Source organism: Kryptolebias marmoratus, linkage group LG9 (genome assembly GCF_001649575.2).
Source record: "Kryptolebias marmoratus isolate JLee-2015 linkage group LG9, ASM164957v2, whole genome shotgun sequence".
Lineage (NCBI taxonomy): Eukaryota > Metazoa > Chordata > Actinopteri > Cyprinodontiformes > Rivulidae > Kryptolebias > Kryptolebias marmoratus.
Genome location: NC_051438.1, coordinates 20389525 through 20410823, shown reverse-complemented (window position 1 = coordinate 20410823; position 21299 = coordinate 20389525). Strand labels below are relative to the sequence as shown.

Here is a 21299-nt window from a genome sequence, read left to right as displayed (position 1 = left end):
AGAAAGTGGGTGTTTGTGTGATACAAAAGTACATAAAGTCTGTGATCCATGTTTCACACAGATGCAGTAAACATCTGTGCTGTGAGCCTTTAGCATCACAGATGTCTGTAATCACATCGGTATAAGTGTTTTTTAAAAACCTGATGTTTTTTTTAACACTTTTAATTTTAGAGTAATTCAAAAATTCAATTGTCTTATGATTTTATGCCCAATTAGAGGAGGATCACTAACAATCAATAACTTTTAAAATAACTACCCCAGGCAATTAAATAAATCAAATTAAATACTTTTTTATGCTCTATGAGTTATATATTTATTTGTTATTGTATATTTTGTGGCTTACTGTAACTGTAGTACACCCTCTCTACATCACTACACTGGTAGTGGTTATTCTATTCATTTTTACATTATTGTTTAGAGCAGGAGTCTACAACCTGCAGCTCTGGAGCCACATGTTTCTCTTCAGACCCTCTGAAGGGTATCCTTCAACAAGAAAACAACACAAACTCAAGTCATTTTTATTAATAACTCTACTCTGGTAAGCAATACTTTTGACAGTTTACCTGTCAAAACAAGTTGCAATGTGCATGAAATGTCTGCAGCAGAATAACACTAATGACACAAGTAGGTTAGCCTTCCTGTGTGAATATCAGGTATTATAAATGCACCGTGTGCACAGCTTCCAGTGATTTTCATCACAGAATCAGCTGAATGTGACTCAAGTTTTTATTAAAATGGGCTTATAAAAGCCCATTCTCCATTTTGCTTGTGCAGTTTTCTCACCGACAAAATATCATTCTTCCCATCCACTGGAAATTTAATTTCTTTCTACATATTTTAAAAAAAATTGCTGTAAATGCAGAAATTAGAGTTTCACACATTTATTGGTTATTACAGCTTTTAAGGCATTGAAATGTGGCGTTGTAGAGACACACAGCTGGCTTCTTATATAGGAATGCCTCTAATAGAAGATGTAACACATAAGTGCATAAAAGCTGTGGTTTTGTCTTTTTAGATGTTAGGCTGAAACTCAGTTCTTCATTTATCTTTCTGCTTTTTGCTCTTTTTCTCAGAGAAAGGCAAAAAAAACCCACAAAGAAAAAAAGGAAGTGTAATTTCCTTTTGTACATTTTTATAGTTCTTTTATTTTGTTTTAGCCCTTAAAATTAAAAAAACACAGTTACGCAACATAAACTTTAGTTTATTTTTAAATATAAAGTCTATAAATGAATGTGTCAAGTATGTTTTTTAAGAGACAAGTACATTTTGCAGCTCTGTGCAAGCCTTATTTAATAGAAAGATGATTTAAAATGTCTTATTTAAACATTAATTTTGCAGACTCCTGATTCAGCTTAAAGAAATTGATGCTAGAATGAAATGTGCTCTTGTGTATAAGAGAAAAATGTAACTTTTAAACATTTTGTATATGTTTTTGCACTAGCAGCGTGCTTTTTTTGGGCTATTTATTTCTATTTTTCCAGTCTAAAAATGCTTGTAATTTTACTTGTGAGTTTTAAATTCAGGATTTTTATGTCTTGTGTATTTGTTTTATTTGTTTATTTATGTACTGTATAAGATGCAGAATTTCTTTATTTTTATTTCTTTTTCATGATGAAGTTGATCCTCGCTGCCGTGCACAGGAGTGACCACTAGAGGGCGCCCGCTCAGCCCAGAGATAGCTGGCACGCGGGGGCTTCCCTGCAGCCAATCACAGCTCCGCTTTAACTAGCTTAATAAAGTTCGCTTTTTTTCTCCCTTTAGCTGTTTGACTTTGTTCGGGGAGCAAACAGCCTCCTCTTCTTCTTCCTCTTATTCCTCCTCTGCGCTTTAAAGATGCGGCCGACCAGGGCTGCTGTCGCTTTATCCGGAGCCCATAAAGCGAGACACGCCAGCGGGAAGAGGAGCCTCTTGTGACGGAAAGAAGATGCACCAGTGGCGCCTTCCCATCGCCGTAACCCTCGGCCTGGTTTGGTACTTCACGGACTGCGGTCGCGCCGTGACACAGTACTTCATATGTTTCCTCTTTTGCCTTTCAATTCCTCTGTTGTTTGGAAACAATGGGCGAGAGAGTGGCACCCAGACTGATGAGGAGACGAAGGAACATCCGCTTCAGGTGGTGTTTTTTTTAAGTTTTTAACGACACGGAACCAGGCGCCAAAGGTCGTCAAATCGTGATTTAATTGACTTAATGCGAGCGAAAATTGTATTTTTGGGTCACATGGCTGCATTTAAACGCAAGTTTTCCCTGTCAGGCTTTCCTGAGGGAGTGTTTGAGCAATAAATCCTTCAAAAGTTTGATAAAAGTAGACAAAACTCTCTTTAGCTGTAACTGTAGGACAGGAAAAATGCAGATAATGAAGTGGTTTTACTTGTACTTCCCCCTCCATGAACCCTGAACAACAAGTTGCATGCTATTTGACACACCTGTTACTCAGATTTTAATCTCTTTCTTTGCTGTTTTCCAGGAAACTACAGAGGCAGAGTCCCCTGACTCCACTCCTGAGGAGAGCAGCCCCCTGAGGTCTCAGTACCCACATGTGAAGAGGTCTCTGCAGCAAGGTGAAACATGCTTCACTAAATGTGCATCAAAAAATCAAAAAAGGCTCGAGGATTGAAGTGAGCGACAGAGGCTCTGCTCCTGATTTTAGCTTGGTTTTGTCATCCGCTCTGTTTCAACTTGACACAGATGAAAAGCTCAGATCTGCACACACACACACAGCTGCAGACCCAGCTCGGGTTACACACACATCGAGGAGGGGCTCCGAGGAAAGACGAGATTGAAAACACTCCATTAGATACTGCTGCACTCGGCGAGGCCGTGACGCGCCACGCAGGAAATGAGCAGGAGGTTTCATACAGCATTATCAGCTGTGTTTGCTTTGCATCTGCTTAGCAGCAATAATCAAATTAGCTTGTGCAGATTTCTGTATCTAATGAGATTAGTGTCTTAGAGTTTAAAGTAAAAAAAAAATGGTTTGCATTTCACGTCTCGGTTCCTGAAACAAGAATAATCACTCAGTGTCATTCTTGGTTCTTAATAAAAACAAATTATTTGCACTTTTGAGCTCTTTAACTAGCACACGTTTTATGGTTTATGATTTTTTTTATTTGATCTAAATAAGAAAGTTTAAATCTTTCTAGTAGACTGAGCAACGTAACCTGAACAAAATAGTTCAGCACCATAACCGCTCCTTTTTTTAAAGGTTAAAGTTGTGTCTTTTTGATACGGTTCGGTGAAATTGCCACAAATATACAGTAAAACCGTTCCCCTTCCTGCTCGGTCTCGAGCTCTGCTCATCGTTGCCAGTTTTCTAATGAGGAAGAGACTGAATTCGGCTTCACTTCAGCCTCTTGTGTACATTTTATCGCTTAGAAATGGGTCCTGCAGTCAATAACACTTTAAGTTCCGTATCATTCAATTGGATTTTATCTTTAAAGCACTTCTGATGCAGTTGAGAGTAACACAAAGTGCTTTACAGTGGAAAAAATAAACAAGGGGGTGGGGGGACGCAAAAGAACATCACATCCCTCCATCAGCTAACTCAGTAAAAAACAATAATAATCAGTAAACAGTAGTGAGCTTAATGAGTAAAATCAATCAAAGGGGCCGAAGAACGGATGGACCACAGCTGTATTTATGAGAAAACATCACACCATAACATGCAAAAAATAGAATAAAATGAAAAACGTACTAAAATGATACAGTCAAATTGACAGTTCAGGGTTAAATATAAATAGCTGAAATGAGATCAAAAGATAAACAAAAAAAGTAGGTGTGTCTGCTTTTTTTGTGTAAGAGTAAGCAGGAAGAACTCTGTGCTGACACAAAAGAAAAGTACTTAAACCAACAGTTTTATTTATATTCACTGTCCCTTGTCTGGAGTTCATCCTTGGATCGAATGCTGAGGGTTTGGTTCCGGTGTGAACACGCTGAGAGCAGATTCTGGACCGCTTCAGTCCACGTCTTCACGTTTTATTTAGCAGTCTGGACATGAATGTGTCCCTGAGTCCAGTGGGATGTGCCCGGAAAGCCTCCAAATCAGAGGACCGGCCCACCTCAGCTGATTCCTTTCACTGTGGAGGAGCAGCGGCTCTGCTCCGAGCTCCACCCGGGTGGCGGAGCTCCTCGCCATATATCTCAGGCTGAACCCAGCCACCCTGAAGTTCACATTTCAGCTGCTCGTATCAGAGAGCAGGATCCACACTTCATGGGCATCGATGAGGGTTGGAATCTAGACAGACCAGTAAATCGAGAGTTTCGCCTTTCAGCTCGTCGCGACAGGCCGGAGCAGCGGCCTCGTTACCGCGGACGAGACCCTAATCTGTCGCCCCATCTCCCGCTCCATCCTACCAACAACCATGAACAAAAACTCCCAGACACTAGAACTCCTCTCCTCGAGGCAAAGACTCACCCCTGACCCTGGGGGGGGGGAATTTCACCTTTTTATCCAGTTAATTTATTTATTATGATATTCTTTATTTAACCGGGCAAATCCCAGTGAGATCACAGATCTTTCTCAAGGGAGTCCTGGGCCTGAAGGCAGCCTAACCTTTTTTAGACTTTGGGAGGAAGCCGGAGCGCTGGGAGAAAACCCACACAAACACAAGGAGAACATGCAAACTCCACACAGAATGACCCCGGGTCCAACCCGGGGCTTGAACCCAGGACTTTCTTGCTGTGAGGGAACCACTAATCCTCCAAGTTAAGAAACATTGCCTCAGATAGAAATGTACTGTGTGTGTACTTGTACTCGGAGCAGTCAGGTGGTAAAGGAGTAATGATAACGTGATGGATGGGGTTATTTGAGGGGGTGACTATTTTAATTTCCTCTTTTTTATGCAGTCAAAATATGAATTTTCATCATACAAATCACCTGTTGGAGCAGATTAAATTTGTAATTAGAGGCTCTAGTTGTAATAAGTATAATTTAGTAGTATTTGTACAGTAATCGTGTCAGCACTGTGGGTGGAGAAACTGAAATGAGTGCATCTGTAGCCTCAGTTAGATCCCGGCTGTGAACCGCCTCGGTGCACGCTGAAGGTCACGGTCTGAGGACGCCAACAGAACCACATCATCTGCAACAAGCTTAGCCCAGACCCCGAGGCTCCCAGACCAGAGACCTTATCAGAAAGCCGACCAAAGATGTATCTAAATAAAGTGATGTTTAGGGTAACTGGATCATGCCCACCGCTTCACAGATTATTATAAATCAGATGATCTAATCTTCATGCTCGGAGGAGAATTCTGTCATTAAAATATGAGCTGAGTTTTGAGTTATTTTCAGAAGTTTTTTTTCAAGAGCTTTTTCCAGCAGGGGGATTTGGGTTTGATGTTGTGGAGCTGTATATGTTGATGCTCTGTTTAATTTTTATTCTGTTTCTGTTGTGGCGGTCCTCCTCAGTGTTTGAGTGTGCCTACGCTCGGATGGTCCTGCCCTGGTACGGCGTCCCCGAGCCCTGCGAGCACCAGCCTCTGCACAGGGTGCTCAGCAGGGAGTTTGACTTCGTAATTGACCGACTCATCGAGAGGTCCACAGACTTTGACGTCTGCCAGGCGGTGGTGGGCTCCATTAGGATTCTCACCCAGCACTTGCATAATGCAAAGCAGCCCGACAGGTACCATTATTTTTTTTTTCTGCCTTTTAATGCGAGTCAGAACCCCTGCTGCGGTTACTCTTTGCACTCAGTACAATATCTGAACTCCATAAACCCCTCATTATGTTTCTCACCCATAAATAATTAACCAGACTTTGGATTGCGCCTGTTGAGCTCTTCGTACGGCACGTGGCGATTTTTAAAAGGGAGCCGCGTCACATCAGAGTTAAAAATGATGGTCTTGTTGAACGTGGAGGCAAATATTTAGTGCTCATTAACATTTGGACTCCCCTGTCTGTTCTTGCTTTGTGTCTCAGGGAGCTTTTGTTCAGCTCCTCGGCGGTGGAAATGGCAGTTCTCAGAGAGCTTTCCGACGCGCTGGTACGCAACCTTTTCCCCACGTCTCTCTGGAGGCAAGAAATCAACCACTGTGCCTTAAATGAGATCATTGCCTTAAAGGGTAAGAAAGCACTAAATCACCTTTCTACTGTAATAGAAATGGGTTATATAAGGACTAAGCCTCCCTGCTTCTTTCAGAAGTGTGAATTCTTTGTAATCCCTTATTGTCAGTGGCATTGTAGAGCTTAGAGAGGAATTTTAGGTTCTAGGAAAGAATAGACACTTCTGCTGTGATCCTCTAATTTCCCTTAGGGGTTTCACTTTTTTCATTTTTTTTCTTTTTGCAACGAATATAACGTTTTATCACATAGGTCTTTTTGTAGGAAGGGTTCTTGCACTTATATAAGTACCTTAGTTACAGTAAAAGCCCTTTCAAACACATACTCATTTCCATTTACCCGAAGGCATCTGAACGCGTCGGGGTGTGACGCTTTCTCTGCAACGTTTTGTGATGAGAAAAATCTAACTAGGTCACACGTACGTATCACTTCTAATACAGCGCAAATAGAAACTGCTGCATTTACATAAAAGAAACGTACACACAGCGGTAGTAAGTTCATTTGAATTTTCTCAGACTGTTTTATTAAATAAACAGCAGCTCTGTTCAAACTTCCTCCTTCATGAATTTTAAATGTGATAATTGGCTGCAGCACACTCAGATTTTTTTTCTTATCACCTGAAGCAAATAAATGAAAGTTTTGAGTGATAACATTTGAGCTGCAGATTTGCTCTCTGTGTTTATAAAATATCGATGCTTTCTACCTCCTTTTAATGCGTTTGGTTTGATTTTTAGGTTTTTGACAGTGATGTCCAGTCCTGGTCCTGGAGGGCCTCCATCCTGCATGTTTTAGATGTTTCTCTGCTCTTCAGCAGAAACCTGTTAATCACTCAGTCAGTCAAAGCAGAGAAACATCTAAAACATGCAGGAAGGTGACCCTCCAGGACCAGGATTGGACTCCACTGTTTTATAATATATGTAAAATAACCTGAATGTTTTCTTTTTTTACTACTCACATTTTCATTTTAATGCTTCTAAAAGTCAGGATCTCAGCTGAGATCAGAGAGTTTAGTTTTGCATACAAAGAAACGTGTAAAATCTCAGGCGAGCCGATATTTTTGTTGCTTTTGATCATTTTTCGAACACAAATGTTCACTCGAACAGTTCCGCTCAACTGAATTTAGGTTTTTGGTAAGTGAGGAGAATTTTAAACACGTGCAGTGGGAGACAAAGTGTTTGCCTCTTTTTTATATTTCAAAATTCAAGGGGAAAAAAAAAAGCATTTTTAGGGGAGGGGGTTACCAAACACAACTACCGCTTTGGAGGTGTGAGCTGAGAAATAAGGAAAGGAATCAGAAATTAGGGAAAAAATGAAATAAACAATAAAACCTGAGCATGTATAATTAATCAAATCAATACTTTGAAGATTATTTTTATAATCAAGATGGCTGCCACAGCTAATCACCGGTAAAAACGTTGTAACTTCAACCAGATTTACAGCACATTGAGCTGAAATTTGGTGTTTTAGAAGCTGACAGTCATTCACAACAGAGTGCTATAGTTTGTGCAGCAGCTTTGCTTGAAACTTCAGCGTCTGCTGGGTTTCTGTTAGCAAAATATCTCACGAGCCACTGGACTGGAAGGCAGTTGTTGCAGGCACCTCTACAGCTGATCAACTTCTGCAGTCCACCCAATCCAAGATGCCCACCACAGCTAACAAACACACAAATGGCTGTAACTTTCAGATGCTGAGGTACAGTCTGATGTGGTAGTGGCTGAGCATCATCCCCAACACATTCTGAGCTCACAGAATCACATTCAGAGTGTTTTAAAACTTAAAAAATCATGCTTTTTTTTAAAGAAGTGAAAGTTTGATTTTAGAAGTTCAGTTAAACCTCATGAGGCGTAAACACTGACTCATGTTGCTTTTATTCCTAATATTTTGTTTTTTTCTTGTTGCGAGTTTCACAAATCTTATTCCAGAGCTGCACAGTCTGGGACAAACAATATGACACACACACACACACACACACACACACACACACACACACACACACACACAGAGTGATTCTTTAGCTGATGCACCTTCATCATGACAAAATGCCTTCAGCAGAAACTCCCTCATCTGCTGCAAGGAAAGGTTGTTTGTTTTTTTTCATTAGTAGCAAAGAGCTTATATTTTATGCATTAGGTCTGTTTGTAAAACACACGTAATTGACGGTAACAGTATTGTTCAAATTAATAATGAATTAGATTGAGTATTGATTTATTTCTTTCCCATTATGCTGTTGTCAAAAGAATGTTTTTTTATATTATTCTGAAACAATTCTGTTTCCCTGCCTTCAGAGAAGGTAAAGATCAGACCTGCTGTAAATGTAATTTAAAAGTAAAATCTCCCTCTTTGTTGCACCGATGAGTCTTTGTGCAGCTCTGTTCCTGGATGTTGAAGGTCTTTTGACATCTGATACCAGGGATTGTTTTATGTGGACTGAAGGTAATTTATTGTAATACATATCTATATATATCTGCTCTAATGTGGATGGAAAAAGTGGACCCGCACCCCTCTGTCTCCCAGGTCGTTGCTGTATAATTTACACACCGATTAAAGCTGCTTTTACTGCAGAAGAGACCAACCAGAGGGAGAGTTTTTGTATGTCCAGAGAAGGAAAAAGTGACATTCAGGCGGAGATAAAGTGTTAATTGGAGGTTTAGAGTTGTGTGAGAAAATGTCTGTTTATGGAAGGTCATAAAAGAGACCACAGATCTCTGGCCTGAAAAGTTTCTGTGGGACTTGTTGTTTCTGAGCAACATTTTAATGTTCTCCACCTGCAGCTTCGTCGCAGACATGAACGCTGCAATGAGGGCTTTCACAGCCCAGCTGCACCTTGTCAGGTGCAGGAGCTGCAAAATCTACAGTCACACTGGCAATTTATCACAGACTCTGTGTGTGTGTGTGTGCGTACACAACTTCTTTTTATGATAAAAATGATAGAGCATCACCCAGAAGTCCTCGCACTGATGCATTCGGTCCCAAACATTGGTTAACTTACAGCCAAGAAAAGATGTCAGAGCAACACAGAGTGTGCTGGAATTAAAGGAAAAGCTGCTGATTGAGGAGTTCATAATAAATGGATGATTCTGATATGTTCAAGTTTCATCTTTCTTTTGTAATTTTTAAATAAATGATTTTTTTATATATCTTTATTCATCACAAAGTTAAACACACACACCCCAAACAATTACAAATTGCTCATTGACATTCTCACACACGTTTTTGTGACTAGTGGAAACCACGGGAAAACCCATGAAAATTTGGGACAACATGCAAATAATCCACACACATTCATCGAACAGGAGGGGTTCTTACTGTAACCATCATCCTGTCATTATATTTAACATAAAGTAAATGGGGGGCTGGGGAAAAGTAAAATGATCTATTTTCTGATATAATGGTTCTTTTCAATCATGCGGTTGATCAAATGGGAAAATAAATGAAATAAAATGAATTTAATGCCTGCTGAGCAGCGCTGAAAGCTCTTCAGGATTTTCAGTTTTGATCTTTAGTTCGTCATTCAGCCGATCACTGAGGACCAGGAGAGTGATGTTTTTTATTTTTACATTTTTGATGTTGGACGCCTAATCTGTCATTTTGGTCGTTCTGTTGGTTAAAACTTTGATTGGTTTGTTCTCCTGGGCCTTCCATTCACTCGCTGTTATTTTTTTTGCAGTGAGTTTTTTTTCTGAATCCTCTGTTTTGTTTTTACGTTTCTGACGTTGGGCGTCCAGTCTGTGTCTCTGTCCGCTCTGAAGGTCCAGTACTTTGGTTGCCCTGAAGTTCTTGGCAGGGAAACGTAACGTTCTTCTGCTCCGACGTGTTTCCGTTCACGTTATGACCCAGAATTCGTTGGTTGGATGGAGCCTGGCGTCTGTGTTGGGAGACGTTTCTGAAGCTGTCAGTTTGTTGATTCCTCTGGAGTCTTTGGGGATGAGATGAAACGCCTTTTTGTTGCCGCACACATCACCGTGATTCTGCTGCTAAGATGGAGTTTGTTTTGGGAGGAGCTCCTGAAGTCCTGGATGGTTGTCGTTTCTTTGATTGTCAAGAAATGAGTGGCAGTCAGAACAAATATTATGCTGTCTGTGTTTGTAGGATCTCCAGAAGTTGGGCCCATTAATTCTTCTCTGGGTTTCATGATTGATGCTTTGATTCCTGAAATGTCTCTTGAGACAACAAGCTTGGGTAAAATCGTTGTCCTGATTCTCTTATGGGACACATTCCTTAATTTCCTTCCTCTACCCTGGTTCCCCTGGTTTTGCACGTTTGAATCAGCCATCCTAGAGTTATTATCTGCCATGTAGGCGTACTTTCTTCACCTGTCAAATTTGTGGCGTTCCCAGACTCCAGAGGGATACAGATGTGGCAAAGTTGGCTGGTTTCTGGGAGGCGGGTGAGTAATTAATTTTATTTTAGCCTCAGGTTGGTCAGTAAGGTCCATTCTTTGGTGTTTTCCTTCCTCTTCAAACTCAGACAATTTCCTAAAGGACTTGGAACCTTTGCTTTACACCTCGCCTACAAACCAGTGGAGTCTTTGCTGTGTTGCTTTTTTTTATTTTTTCTTCTTTTGGCCGAGCGCAGAGACAATTGTTTTGCTGAACACGTTCTGTTGCGTTTCAGTCGCCTGACACGAGTCCCTGTCAGCTTTCTCCATGAATTCAAACTCTTTGTGTTGTCATGAAAGATTCTCCTCTGAAGCGTGCGAGTAATTCGTGCCCGCATTGTTTTCGCCTGACCCAGAGACCAGCGGAATCCATCCGAGACGCCGAACCAGAGGAGTGAGTAACGTTGGCGCTGCAAAATGCAAATCTAACTGGTGGATGTGCGATGCAGTCCTCCAAGTTGGTGCTGGAACCGATCTGTTTGGTGTTGTTTCAACCCCAGTAAATCCACTATCCCTCTGCGGTGGGCTAAACATTGATGTCTACGTTGTTTTCTCAGGACCCAATGACCAATTACTAATTTACAAATTAGTAGCGTCTCGTCCGTTAAATGTAAACTCTACAAAGTAATTCTCCAACAAATTACATCTTCTGCCCTTCAAATAAGATAAATATTGACTCACAGTCAAGGCTAATTATAAATTTTAAATAGCTATCTAGTCCAAGGACCCCAAAGCGCTTCACACTACATTCAGTCATCCTCACACACTGATGGTGGTCAGCTACATTGTAGCCACAGCTGCCCTAAAAGTGAGGCTGCCATGACATCGGCGCCACTGAGCCCTCTGACCACCCCCAGTAGGCGAGGCAGGTGAAGCGTCTTGCCCAAGGACACAACGGCTGAGACGGACGGAGCGGGGGTTCGAACCAGCAACCCTCCGGTTACAGGAGACAAACCCCTGCCTCCTGAGTCACTGCTGCTTTTTTTAATATATAAAAAAACCTCATATTAATTGGTAACAACCAACATAAATCATCTAAATAGGCACTGTATTAAAAACATGCTGGTAATGAATGCTGTGAAAACTTTCAAAGCTATTTTAGGTTATTAACTATAACAAAACTTCCTTAATTCAACGACTAAGCTGTGGTCAGGAGCGCACACAAATTAAGGAAATCAATTGAACATAATATAAAAAAAACAACAAACATTACCGGTCTCGACAAGCTGAACTCTCAGCCAATTAAGCTGCTACAGAGCAAAGAGGTGTTGTCTGGAAACACAAGCACATGACATAAGGTGATTTTTATTTTTATTTTTTTCCCTAAGCCTTTTGATTTGGTCTAAAGCAGTAAAGTTTGTAGGTTGACTGTGGTGTCTGTCTTCTCAGGGTTGGGGCTGTTGGTGAACTGGCTGTCTGACCCCGACAATCTGAACCAGCTGGTGGTGAATCAGCTCGACAGCGTTGCCCTGAAGAGCTCTGTGGAGGAGCAGCATTTATCTGACCCAGATCAGGCCTCCGTCGCTTCACACGAGGGTGACGGCGACGGGGAAGGTGGCGGAGTGTGAGTAGCTGTCATCTCCACACCCCGCTGTGTCAGCCAAGTGTTTGTGAAATAACAGCAACGCCCACTGTGCGTCTAAAATTGGCTCCGACTTGAATTAGTTGTGGCTCCGTGTTTTTTATTCATTTTTAAATATCTTCATATAAATCTAGGAGCCTGCCAGGAGCAGAGATTTCACCAGGCTCTGATGTCAGATGCAAAAGGAGAGGTATGTTTTGATAAATTATTCATTTCAAAGCTCAGAATTAATTCTGAGATTTTTAATATAAAAGTTTTTAGATGATAGATGATCGTGTCTTCGTGTTTTCTGCAACAGTTTGACAAATAACAATGTGCTGTCAGCTGTGACATTATAATTTCTTTTTCCAGCCTGCCTTTTAGTGCACAATTAGTCTCTTGTTTCGTTTTGTTTGTTCGTCCAGACAGCTAATTACAACACGGGCACGTTGAATGCCAAATAACTTTTGTGTTGTCACTTTGTATTGAAAAGAATCCAACACTGATGATGACTAAATGGGGGTAGATTATATCATGATGATGATGAACTGTGATATAATAAATCTCTATTTTTTTTTTGCAATGAAACTTTGATAAGCGGGATGGTTTGTCATAATAATACAAATCGTTAGGCTGTGACACAGATAACAGTGATGGTCTGAATGCTAATCATGTTTCCACTTCTGATTTCCCTGTTGAACTGCCTAAATAGGTTTTCTGACATGTTTTGGCACAATCTACTTGTCGTAGCCCACAAATCTGTGGTAAATTTTAACCAAAATGTTCTTTTTTATCTACAAAAAGGGTATTGGTACAACTTGATAATAAGGATAACCCTATAAAGGATTTATTACTGCTTCATAAGAGCATTAGCAATCATTTAAAAAGGTTTTAAAACATTGTTTATATTAAAGCAGGCTCACTATTTGGCAAGGTTAAGTGCTGTACTTTGATTCATTTAGGTACATTTAATTTATTGCTCATATTTAAATAAATATTTCAAAATTGTACAGATTCTCATAGTGCGTACATGCAGGTAACTTGACAAATGTTAATTTAAAATCTAATTTATGAATAAATGCACAGCATTTTATCCTGCCAAATCATGTATGAACATTGTTAAAAACTGTTTATAAAAGACTGTTAATGCTTTATAAAGTTTTACAAGTTGATAAGCTATTTATAAAATCCTTTATACAGAGACCCTTTCTGGGAAGTAGTACCAGAAAACATTGTTTCAGGAAATTTGTTTTGTATAATTTAAAGTTGCACAAAATACACCTAAAAACTCAACGATTGTTGTTCGATTTATTCAAAATTCCAGGCAATCGAATAAGGGAAGGATGGTCCAAATTTGTGGACAAGATGAAGTCCAAGAAAGCGAAGAAGAAGAAGATGAAGAAGGTGGAGCAGGACCTGATCATGACGCTCATGGCGGCCCAGAGGAACGCGCCCATCGAGGACGATGCGAGCAGCAGACAGGGATCGTTTCTCAACCAGGATGACTCCGAGAGGGTGAGTCACACAACGTAGCACATTAAAATGAAGATGACCGTTCGTTAAACCTGACACTTCCGTTGCTGCTTTTTCTTTGTTTTTAACCCAACGACACCTTCAGGAAGACAGCGATCTGGAGGACTATCTGGCAAGTGTCCAGGAGGACCTGATAGAGTTCAAGTTGTCTTATGAGATGTGGCGCGTTGGCCGCTGGACCGTCAGCATCCCTCAGGTCAGAGTGGTGGTCCTGTAAGCTTGTCGTCTTTCTGAAACTCGTCCTTGTCTGGTTTGTTTAATGTTTCAGCTGTATTTCTGATCGAGGGTTGACTTCTGTTTCAGGTTGACTGGGAGGACGAGGAGCTAATCTTTACCGTCCACTTGGAGGAAAAAGACAGCCCTGAGAATTTACAGTGGGACATCAAGAAGACTTATATGGACGTTGTTTATTTTCGCAACAGATGGCAGGTAAAGGCCCACAAGCAAAGCCTTGTTTTTTTTTTTTTGGTTTTGTTTCCTAATTACTACAGTTTCCAAATTGTGTTGACTGTCAGGTGTTTCTGGTATTTCCTACTTTCCATTGATGTCAGTGTGCGTGGTGTAAATGGCAAAAACCTGTTTGTGCAGTGCAGAAAGGTTTGTGTGGCTGTTTATGGAACTTCAGATCATTTCCATGTGGCTGAGACCCAAACACAACAGATCGTATCAGTTCTTTCGGGTGATGCAACAAAGCACCGACCTGTTGGAAAACATTTTTGACATTAACTACATGGTTCAAACGATGAAAAGCTCACTGGAATATCTGCATAAAACATATTTATCTTTTGCACTTTGTTAAACACTCGTAAGCCAGACCCTTAAAACAGGCAATGCTATCAAAATAACACAACTTTGGCACGTCAGGAAAATGTAGGCAGAAAATATTTAAACCTTTTGTCTCTCAACAGGGAAATTTGCATTTTTGCAGCAGCAAAGAAAAGACTACACAGCAAAGAAAAATCTTTAAAGTCAGAAGAAACGGTCTACAGCACCAATAAAATAATTTGTAGAAAAATGGGAAATGTAAATGCAGAATATGCAAAGTTAATGGCAATGTATGAGATGTTATACAAATAAAAAGTGAAAAGAAAAACACGAAAAAATAGAGAGGATGCTAAAAAATAAATAGAAATAAAACAGAAGTATTGACTTGGGGTGGAAATCTTTATGATTAGATTACAATTTAGAGAGCTGTGATGAGATTATAAAGCTATTATTGATGTATCTGGATTACCTGCAATTATCAGGTTTGTGTATCTATTCACATATCTGTTCACATATCTATTCATTATAAATGTCCAAGTATTAAATCAACAGATCCCCCTCATAGAGAGTCCATAACATCTGGGTTAAATGAATGTAGTTAAATATGAAATCTGTTTTTTTCAGGACTCTACGCTTCCGTCGGTCCTGCAGCTGGATGAGTCTAACGTCAACGACGAGGTTAAAGAAGGAGCCCGAGCGTCAGTCGAACACTTCCTGCAGGTCAGAAAACTCAGATATGCTGATGAGTAAAATGTTAAAGAGCTCAGTGGCTCAACGTTTTGTCATTTTTCTCCTGCAGGAGTTGGTTTCGGACAGTACGATTGGCCACAGTCAGCCTGTTTTCCAGTTCCTGTGTCCTCTGGACAAGCTGCTGAATGAAGAGGAGCACTACGAAGGTGTGTGGGGCCTGCTCAGCGGCTTGGCCTACTTCCTCACTCCCGGCCACGAGGAAGAGGAGGTAATGCATCACTGCTGCCTTGTTTTGTTTGTGGGGTTTTTATTTGGTTCAGAGTTGATAAATAAGTAAGATTGATTAAAAAACTAGATTTGCTGGTTTTGTTTTTAGTAAATAAGGTGCATTTCTGCACATTTTGGATGTTTTTCTGTGTATTTGAGGACACAAAGTGCTGTAGCAGATAGGCGAAGTTGCAGGTTGACAAACTTAAAAAATGGTAATCCTTTATTTACTATTCATGTAAGTTTTCTGTAGCTTTGATTAAAATCAGCTTGTCGTTTTAGACTCTGGTTGGTTCTGCTTCTTGCCTCTTGCTGTGTGGTCAGACATCATCTGCTGCAACCAGACATGCTGTGCAAGATTTCCCGTTATTCATTGCCTAATATCAAGGCTTCCTGTTTATTTTTCTCCTAACCCATTTCCAAATATAAAGCATACAAATAATAATTTAAATTCCCATTTAAAATTAGTTCCTGGTTATCTTCCACCAGCTGACTTTAATCCAGTAAGAAACTGTCTTCTGCTCTTGTCTAAAGCATGTAAATGGTTTGGAGAATAATATTTTCTTAAAATTATCCTGACTCCTTGAGTTATCACAAGCTATTTTTTAAGGTGAAACCAGGACATTTGACTTTTCAAAACGGCATAGAAAACAATTTGGATGAATAAACATGGTTAGTTGAAGCAAAATCTAATGGTTACTTTTAGTGGGAAAAAAAAAAACATCTGCGAAGTCTGACAATTTTAAATGGATGAAATGATTTTAGCCCAAATGTTTTTCACCACCATCTGTGTGCTGTGTGTCGTCTCTCTCCACACGGCAGCGACATTCGGTATGAAACTGTTTTCGCTGCTTTGGAAACCATTAAGTGAGAACACGTGCGCGTCTCAGTCGATACCAGGGTTAACAGTCCTTTTAATAACCACATTACGCTTTATGGACCCGTCTGATTTGGTATCTTTGAGGATGTTTCATCTTCACAGCTGAACACGGTGCGACCCGAGGGCTCGAGTTTGTGACTAACTAATGGGATTGGTTAGTTTTAACAAAAAAATCACATTTTCATTTAGGCAGCGTTTTGTAACTCCAGCAGATATTGGCTCATTTAAAAGGGTGAAAATATTTGGTCTGATAAAATCATTAAACATACGCAGCACATGTTTTCTTATGTTCAGTGATTGCAATTAAACTAAAAGCATCTTTTGTCTTTGTAAACAAACTGCTGTGTAGACGTGATTGACACTTGGATCATTAAATTATCGTGAGAGGCGTCTGTGGGTGGTCTGGCTCATTTGTTTTTTTCCATTATGACAAAAGTACCATTGATGTATTCATCTTAAATGTAATTCTTTTCAACGCTGCCTGTTCAAGTTGTAAATTTAGTTCCTTTTTTTAGTTTCCTGCTGAAGGAAACTAAGATTAATGCAGCCTTAGTCGAGTCAAAGAGCCAAATCCAAACATGTGTCTATCAGAGCGTGTTAAATTCCCTGAGTCCACAGGTTTGAGTGTGCACACGGTGGAAAAAATGTGCACGAGGCTCTGTTGAGGATCAGGATCACCCCGCTGACCTCCTTTTTGTTGATGCCGGTTCACTTCCAAGTCACTCCTCCACGTGAAAACTCAAATAGAAACAAGTTCGTCTCTGCAGGGGACCGAAGCTTTTCAGTCTGCTCTTTCACATTAGAGCATCGTTGACTTGCAGAGCCGACCCAACGCAGCAGCAGCACACGCTGCTCTGCTCTCTGAAACTGCTGCTGCTTCTCTCATTGCTCAGTAGCTGTGTGAAATTTCAACACAGTTTCTTCATTTATTGTGTGACCCAATAACACTTTGTGGTCTAAACGTAGGAGTTTCAAAACCACTGCTTTGCGTCTCATGCTTAAATAAATGGGATGCTTTTAATGATCCGTTAATCTGTGGCCACACATCAAACCATTAACTTGAGTGTCTTCTAAAACGTCCTGCTGTAAATTGAAAACAAGCATGTGTTTAACTCTCTGCATTAGTTTACTGTAATGGGTTTTCTTCCAGTGGTTGATGCCGTTGCTGAGCTTTAGAAATCAAGACAATGACCAGTATATAAAGACAATGTTAGTTTTTAACCCTTACCTGTATCTGTTTGTCATTTGTAGACCTTTTAAATATAGTAACTTGTAAATAATCATGGTTCTATAGATATTAAATGAATGCAATCCACTACCCTCTGCGTAGTGGGTTGCGATTTAGTGGATTTTCACTTCTCTTCAGCTCGTTTTGCAGAGGTTGTTCAGCATTCAGAGTAAACTAAATGTGATGTTTTTCTTTAAATGGATAAGTTTTTTTATGAATTGTTTTTGTTTGTGCTTGTTTTTTCATTAATGAAGGTCAATCCCACAGGGTCAGCTGTCTCATCACGGCCTCCATGTTTTGTTTTTCCTTGCAGAACTCTAGCCCGCAGACAGAAATCCCAAAAGAAAACCCGTTGCCAGCTCCACATCCAGAATCCACAGCTCTTACTGTAGAGAACCATTATAATTCTACTGAGGGCAGCAGAGACATTCCTGCTTCTCCACTCCCAACTATTGTTGTCTCCCAGTATAAATCACCTCCACAGCAGCCTGAGGAGGCAGAAACAAATTCAGCTCCACAACCTGCTGTTAACTCGGGCTCATCACAGGAAAACTGCCCCCAGGACAAATCAGAGGACTCTGATAATACCCTTACATCTCACTTTAAACTGATCATCAAAGGACTGACCAGGTCCAGGTCGCAGGAGTCTCTGGCCTCTGCAAAGAGCAGCGGCGACGAGGAGCAGCTTGATGAAACAGCAGGCTCGCAGCAGGAGGGCTCAGAGGGGCTGTCACGGCTCGGTTTCAGCGCAAAGCCGAATAAAAAGGAGAAGGCGGGTTTCAGAATGTCAGCGGGAGCCAACAAGACCAAAGGAAAGGAGACTCAGGGCACGCCGCAGAGAGGAGACGAGTCTCAGAGAGGCCAGGTCAACTGGGAGCAGCTGGAAGCAACCAAAGCCATATTTGATCTGCTGAAAGAAATATCTGGTTTGTTCGAGCCTTAAATGGAAGATGATATTGTCATGTGCACTTCACAACAGCCTTTTTAAAATCAGACTGCAGCTTTTTCTTTTTGCTATTGATTTTATTTTTCTTCCCCCCTCCTGTAGTTTTGACAGCCCGTTGTTTTAGCTCGTATTCAGTGTTGATTTTTAAAAGAAAACCTGCCTGTAGAGACTTGAAACTTGCCTCGGGAAGCAAATCCTGCAGTGAAAATTTACACCGTGTTAATCAGCACGTGGTGGAGTTAGTTCTGCGCTCAGGTAATGAAATGCTGGCAGGTTAGCAGCATTATTTTCACAAACACATCACTTACTGTAGACTAAAATCATGCAGGAAATGTAAAATGTTAAACGAAAGAAGTGCAGCCTAGAACCACAGTGGTATGTTTAACTTTGTTTAAGTTCACGATGAGAAATGATCAGCCGAAGGCAAATCTTACTGTTGAAATGATCTCAAATCAGAGAAAAACTATGGAAAAGTGAACTTAAACAGATAAATGTGTCTGACAGCATCTTTTTAAAGGCAACTTCCATTAAGTGTTTGCAGAAAATCGAGGCCGATTTTACTTCTGCAGCTTCAAGGTAAAAGCGACAAATTAGCCTCAAAGTTTAATGTAGAATAAACTGATTTGTGCTTGATTTAAATCAGACACAGCCCTGTTTTTTGTGTTTTTAGCTTCTTTCAGGTCTTCGTTTTAATTTGAGTTTTACTCAGCATTACATGCAAAACAGATTTCTCCCTTTAGAAACACATGATGGACCAACTTTTTCAGCTTTTAAACAGATCTTGTTTCAGTGTTAATTTGGAAAGTTTTACCCCCCCTAGTGGCAAACAAACAACCAGTTTAATGTTTGTTAAAAGCTAAAACGGCAGCGTGATCGTTACTGTTTTTTGCAGGCAACTCCATCCTCATCAACATATTTGACGCCATTTTGAAACCCGTAATGCCCATCTTAAAGAAGTAAGTTTAGCAGAGACACGCTTGCTGTTGTGGCTTCCTGTCATCGAGTGAGTCACGGTTACCTTCTTCTCCAGAAAGGTGAACGCTTTCCTGAACAAGATGAACCCGACAGAAGAGCAGATGACGGCCTACATCGACACCCTACGTGGTAAGCTGTGCCCGGAGGCTCAGCAACAGGCAGCGCCGCCTCGTCTCCCTCGCTCCGACGAGGAGAAGAAGGAGACCAAAGATCGAGCGCATGACCTCATCAACGCCCGATGTAGGTTTGCTCCCTCGGCTCTAAACGTATCCGGATGTTTACCTGTTTTTGTCCAGCTCGAATCTGACTCTCGCCTCCTCTGTAGATTCCAATTACCTCGTCCTGAAGAAGACGGATGTGGAGTCAGTTTTTAATATTTTCCAGAACTGTGAGGAAAATAAAACTCTGGTTTATGTAAGTATCTCGTCGTTTGCTGCAGTCGTCCTTTTTTGTTGCATCTCTTTTTAATGGTTTTGTTTTTTTTACCTTTTACAGACGCTTCTTTCATTCCTGTTAAGAGAATTTCTGCCCAACGAGCATTCATTAACCGCGAGTGCTGCTGTTCTTCAGAAAGGGACCCACAACTGATCTGTGAATCTGTCAATGTGTCGTTTTTTTTAAATGCAGCTACTTTCATGTTTTTAGGGTTTTGTTTTTTTTTTTTTTAATGTTTGGGACCACACGTATATGAATGTTAAACACCTCTTTGTCTCTTTACCTCAAACACGACGAGTATTCCCTTTAGGTTTCTGTTGGACTCTTGGACTGTTTTTGTTTATGCTGACCTGCGAGTGTGACGAACTGTGACTTACAAGTGAATTCAGAAACTTCATCTTTGGAACCAGTTTTACTGATGAACTCAGGAAGATAAATTTATATGTATTTGATTGTTTTGGATACCACTGTTTTGCTGATTTATATTCCTAAAATAATTTCTCACTTTGAGCACTTTTGTATTATGTTTACTTCTTAAAATCACTCAAGGTTGTTTATTTTTTTAAGCAAAATTTATCTTAAATTTTCTAAGTCAGTACATTTATGAAAACAAACTGTGCCACTGTCTATAGAAGCTTGAAGTTATGTAAATAAAACTTGAATTTATTCCAAATAAAATGTAATATTAATGATGTTGGTGGTATTTCTTTCTCTTTTTTTTGTTTTGATAGGTTTTCAGTAATAGTTGATGTTGATAAACTGCTGTTGGCAGCAACGTGTTTGGTTTAAATGAACATGAGATGAATTTGACAAAACTTCAGCGCGATGTACAAAGTTAGTTTCCCTTGTAAAGTTTGTAGCTTTGAGTTAACATCAGGTTCCCCTCAAAATAGCTGTGATAATCCACAGTTTAAAATATTAAACAATATTTGTAAGAAAACATGTCAGAGCCATTTAGATGATGCTAATTAATATTGAAAAATAAAATATTTAGGGTTATAACAACTCTAAGATGTGTGAACTATAGACTCATGTACAATTTAATTAAAGCTGCAACAAAGTTTGGTTTATAAAGCGTTTAACTTTGTGTAAATCTTTATTTAGAAAACAGTGATTTACCTCTTAATACTGATCCTTCATTTACAGAAAATCGGGCTGATTGCCTGCAAATGTTTTGCTATAAACTCAGATGCAACTGCCTGCACCTAACCTGTAACCCAGGGGTGTCCAATCCTGATCCTCGAGGGCCACCATCCTGCATGTTTTCCTTGTTTCTCTGCTCCAACACACCTGATTCAGTGGTTTAATTCCCTCTTCATGTTCTACAGTAGCCTGTTACTCACCCATTGATTCAAATTAGGTGTGTTGGAGCAGAGAAACAAGTAAAACCTGCAGGATGGAGGTCCTCCAGGACCACCGGCCGTAGGCGCGAACGCACACTGACCGAAGTCATGACGTCATTGATTTAGTTTTTTAAAAAACCCGTTGTTTAACCTTCGGTTCTTCCCTCGACTACTCTTGAAAAACAGAAAATAAAATAGCTTCTCATCACAACACCTAATTGGTGTTAGACTGCATGTAATCTGTA

At 40.3% G+C, this 21299-nt stretch overlaps 1 protein-coding gene across 1 annotated transcript; it reads left to right on the top strand.

The window, feature by feature from the left end:
* The first annotated feature begins 1706 nt into the window (after positions 1–1706).
* On the top strand, positions 1707–20404 carry si:rp71-46j2.7. The gene is made up of 16 exons (XM_017408517.3): positions 1707–2113; positions 2466–2559; positions 5403–5616; positions 5913–6055; positions 11821–11995; positions 12148–12203; positions 13317–13507; positions 13611–13721; positions 13829–13954; positions 14915–15010; positions 15090–15248; positions 17669–18281; positions 19194–19257; positions 19332–19516; positions 19602–19690; positions 19772–20404. The coding sequence occupies exons 1-16, from the start codon at positions 1925–1927 to the stop codon at positions 19862–19864; spliced, it is 2598 nt and encodes an 865-aa protein (XP_017264006.1). The 5' UTR covers positions 1707–1924; the 3' UTR covers positions 19865–20404.
* The last annotated feature ends 895 nt before the right edge of the window (positions 20405–21299 follow it).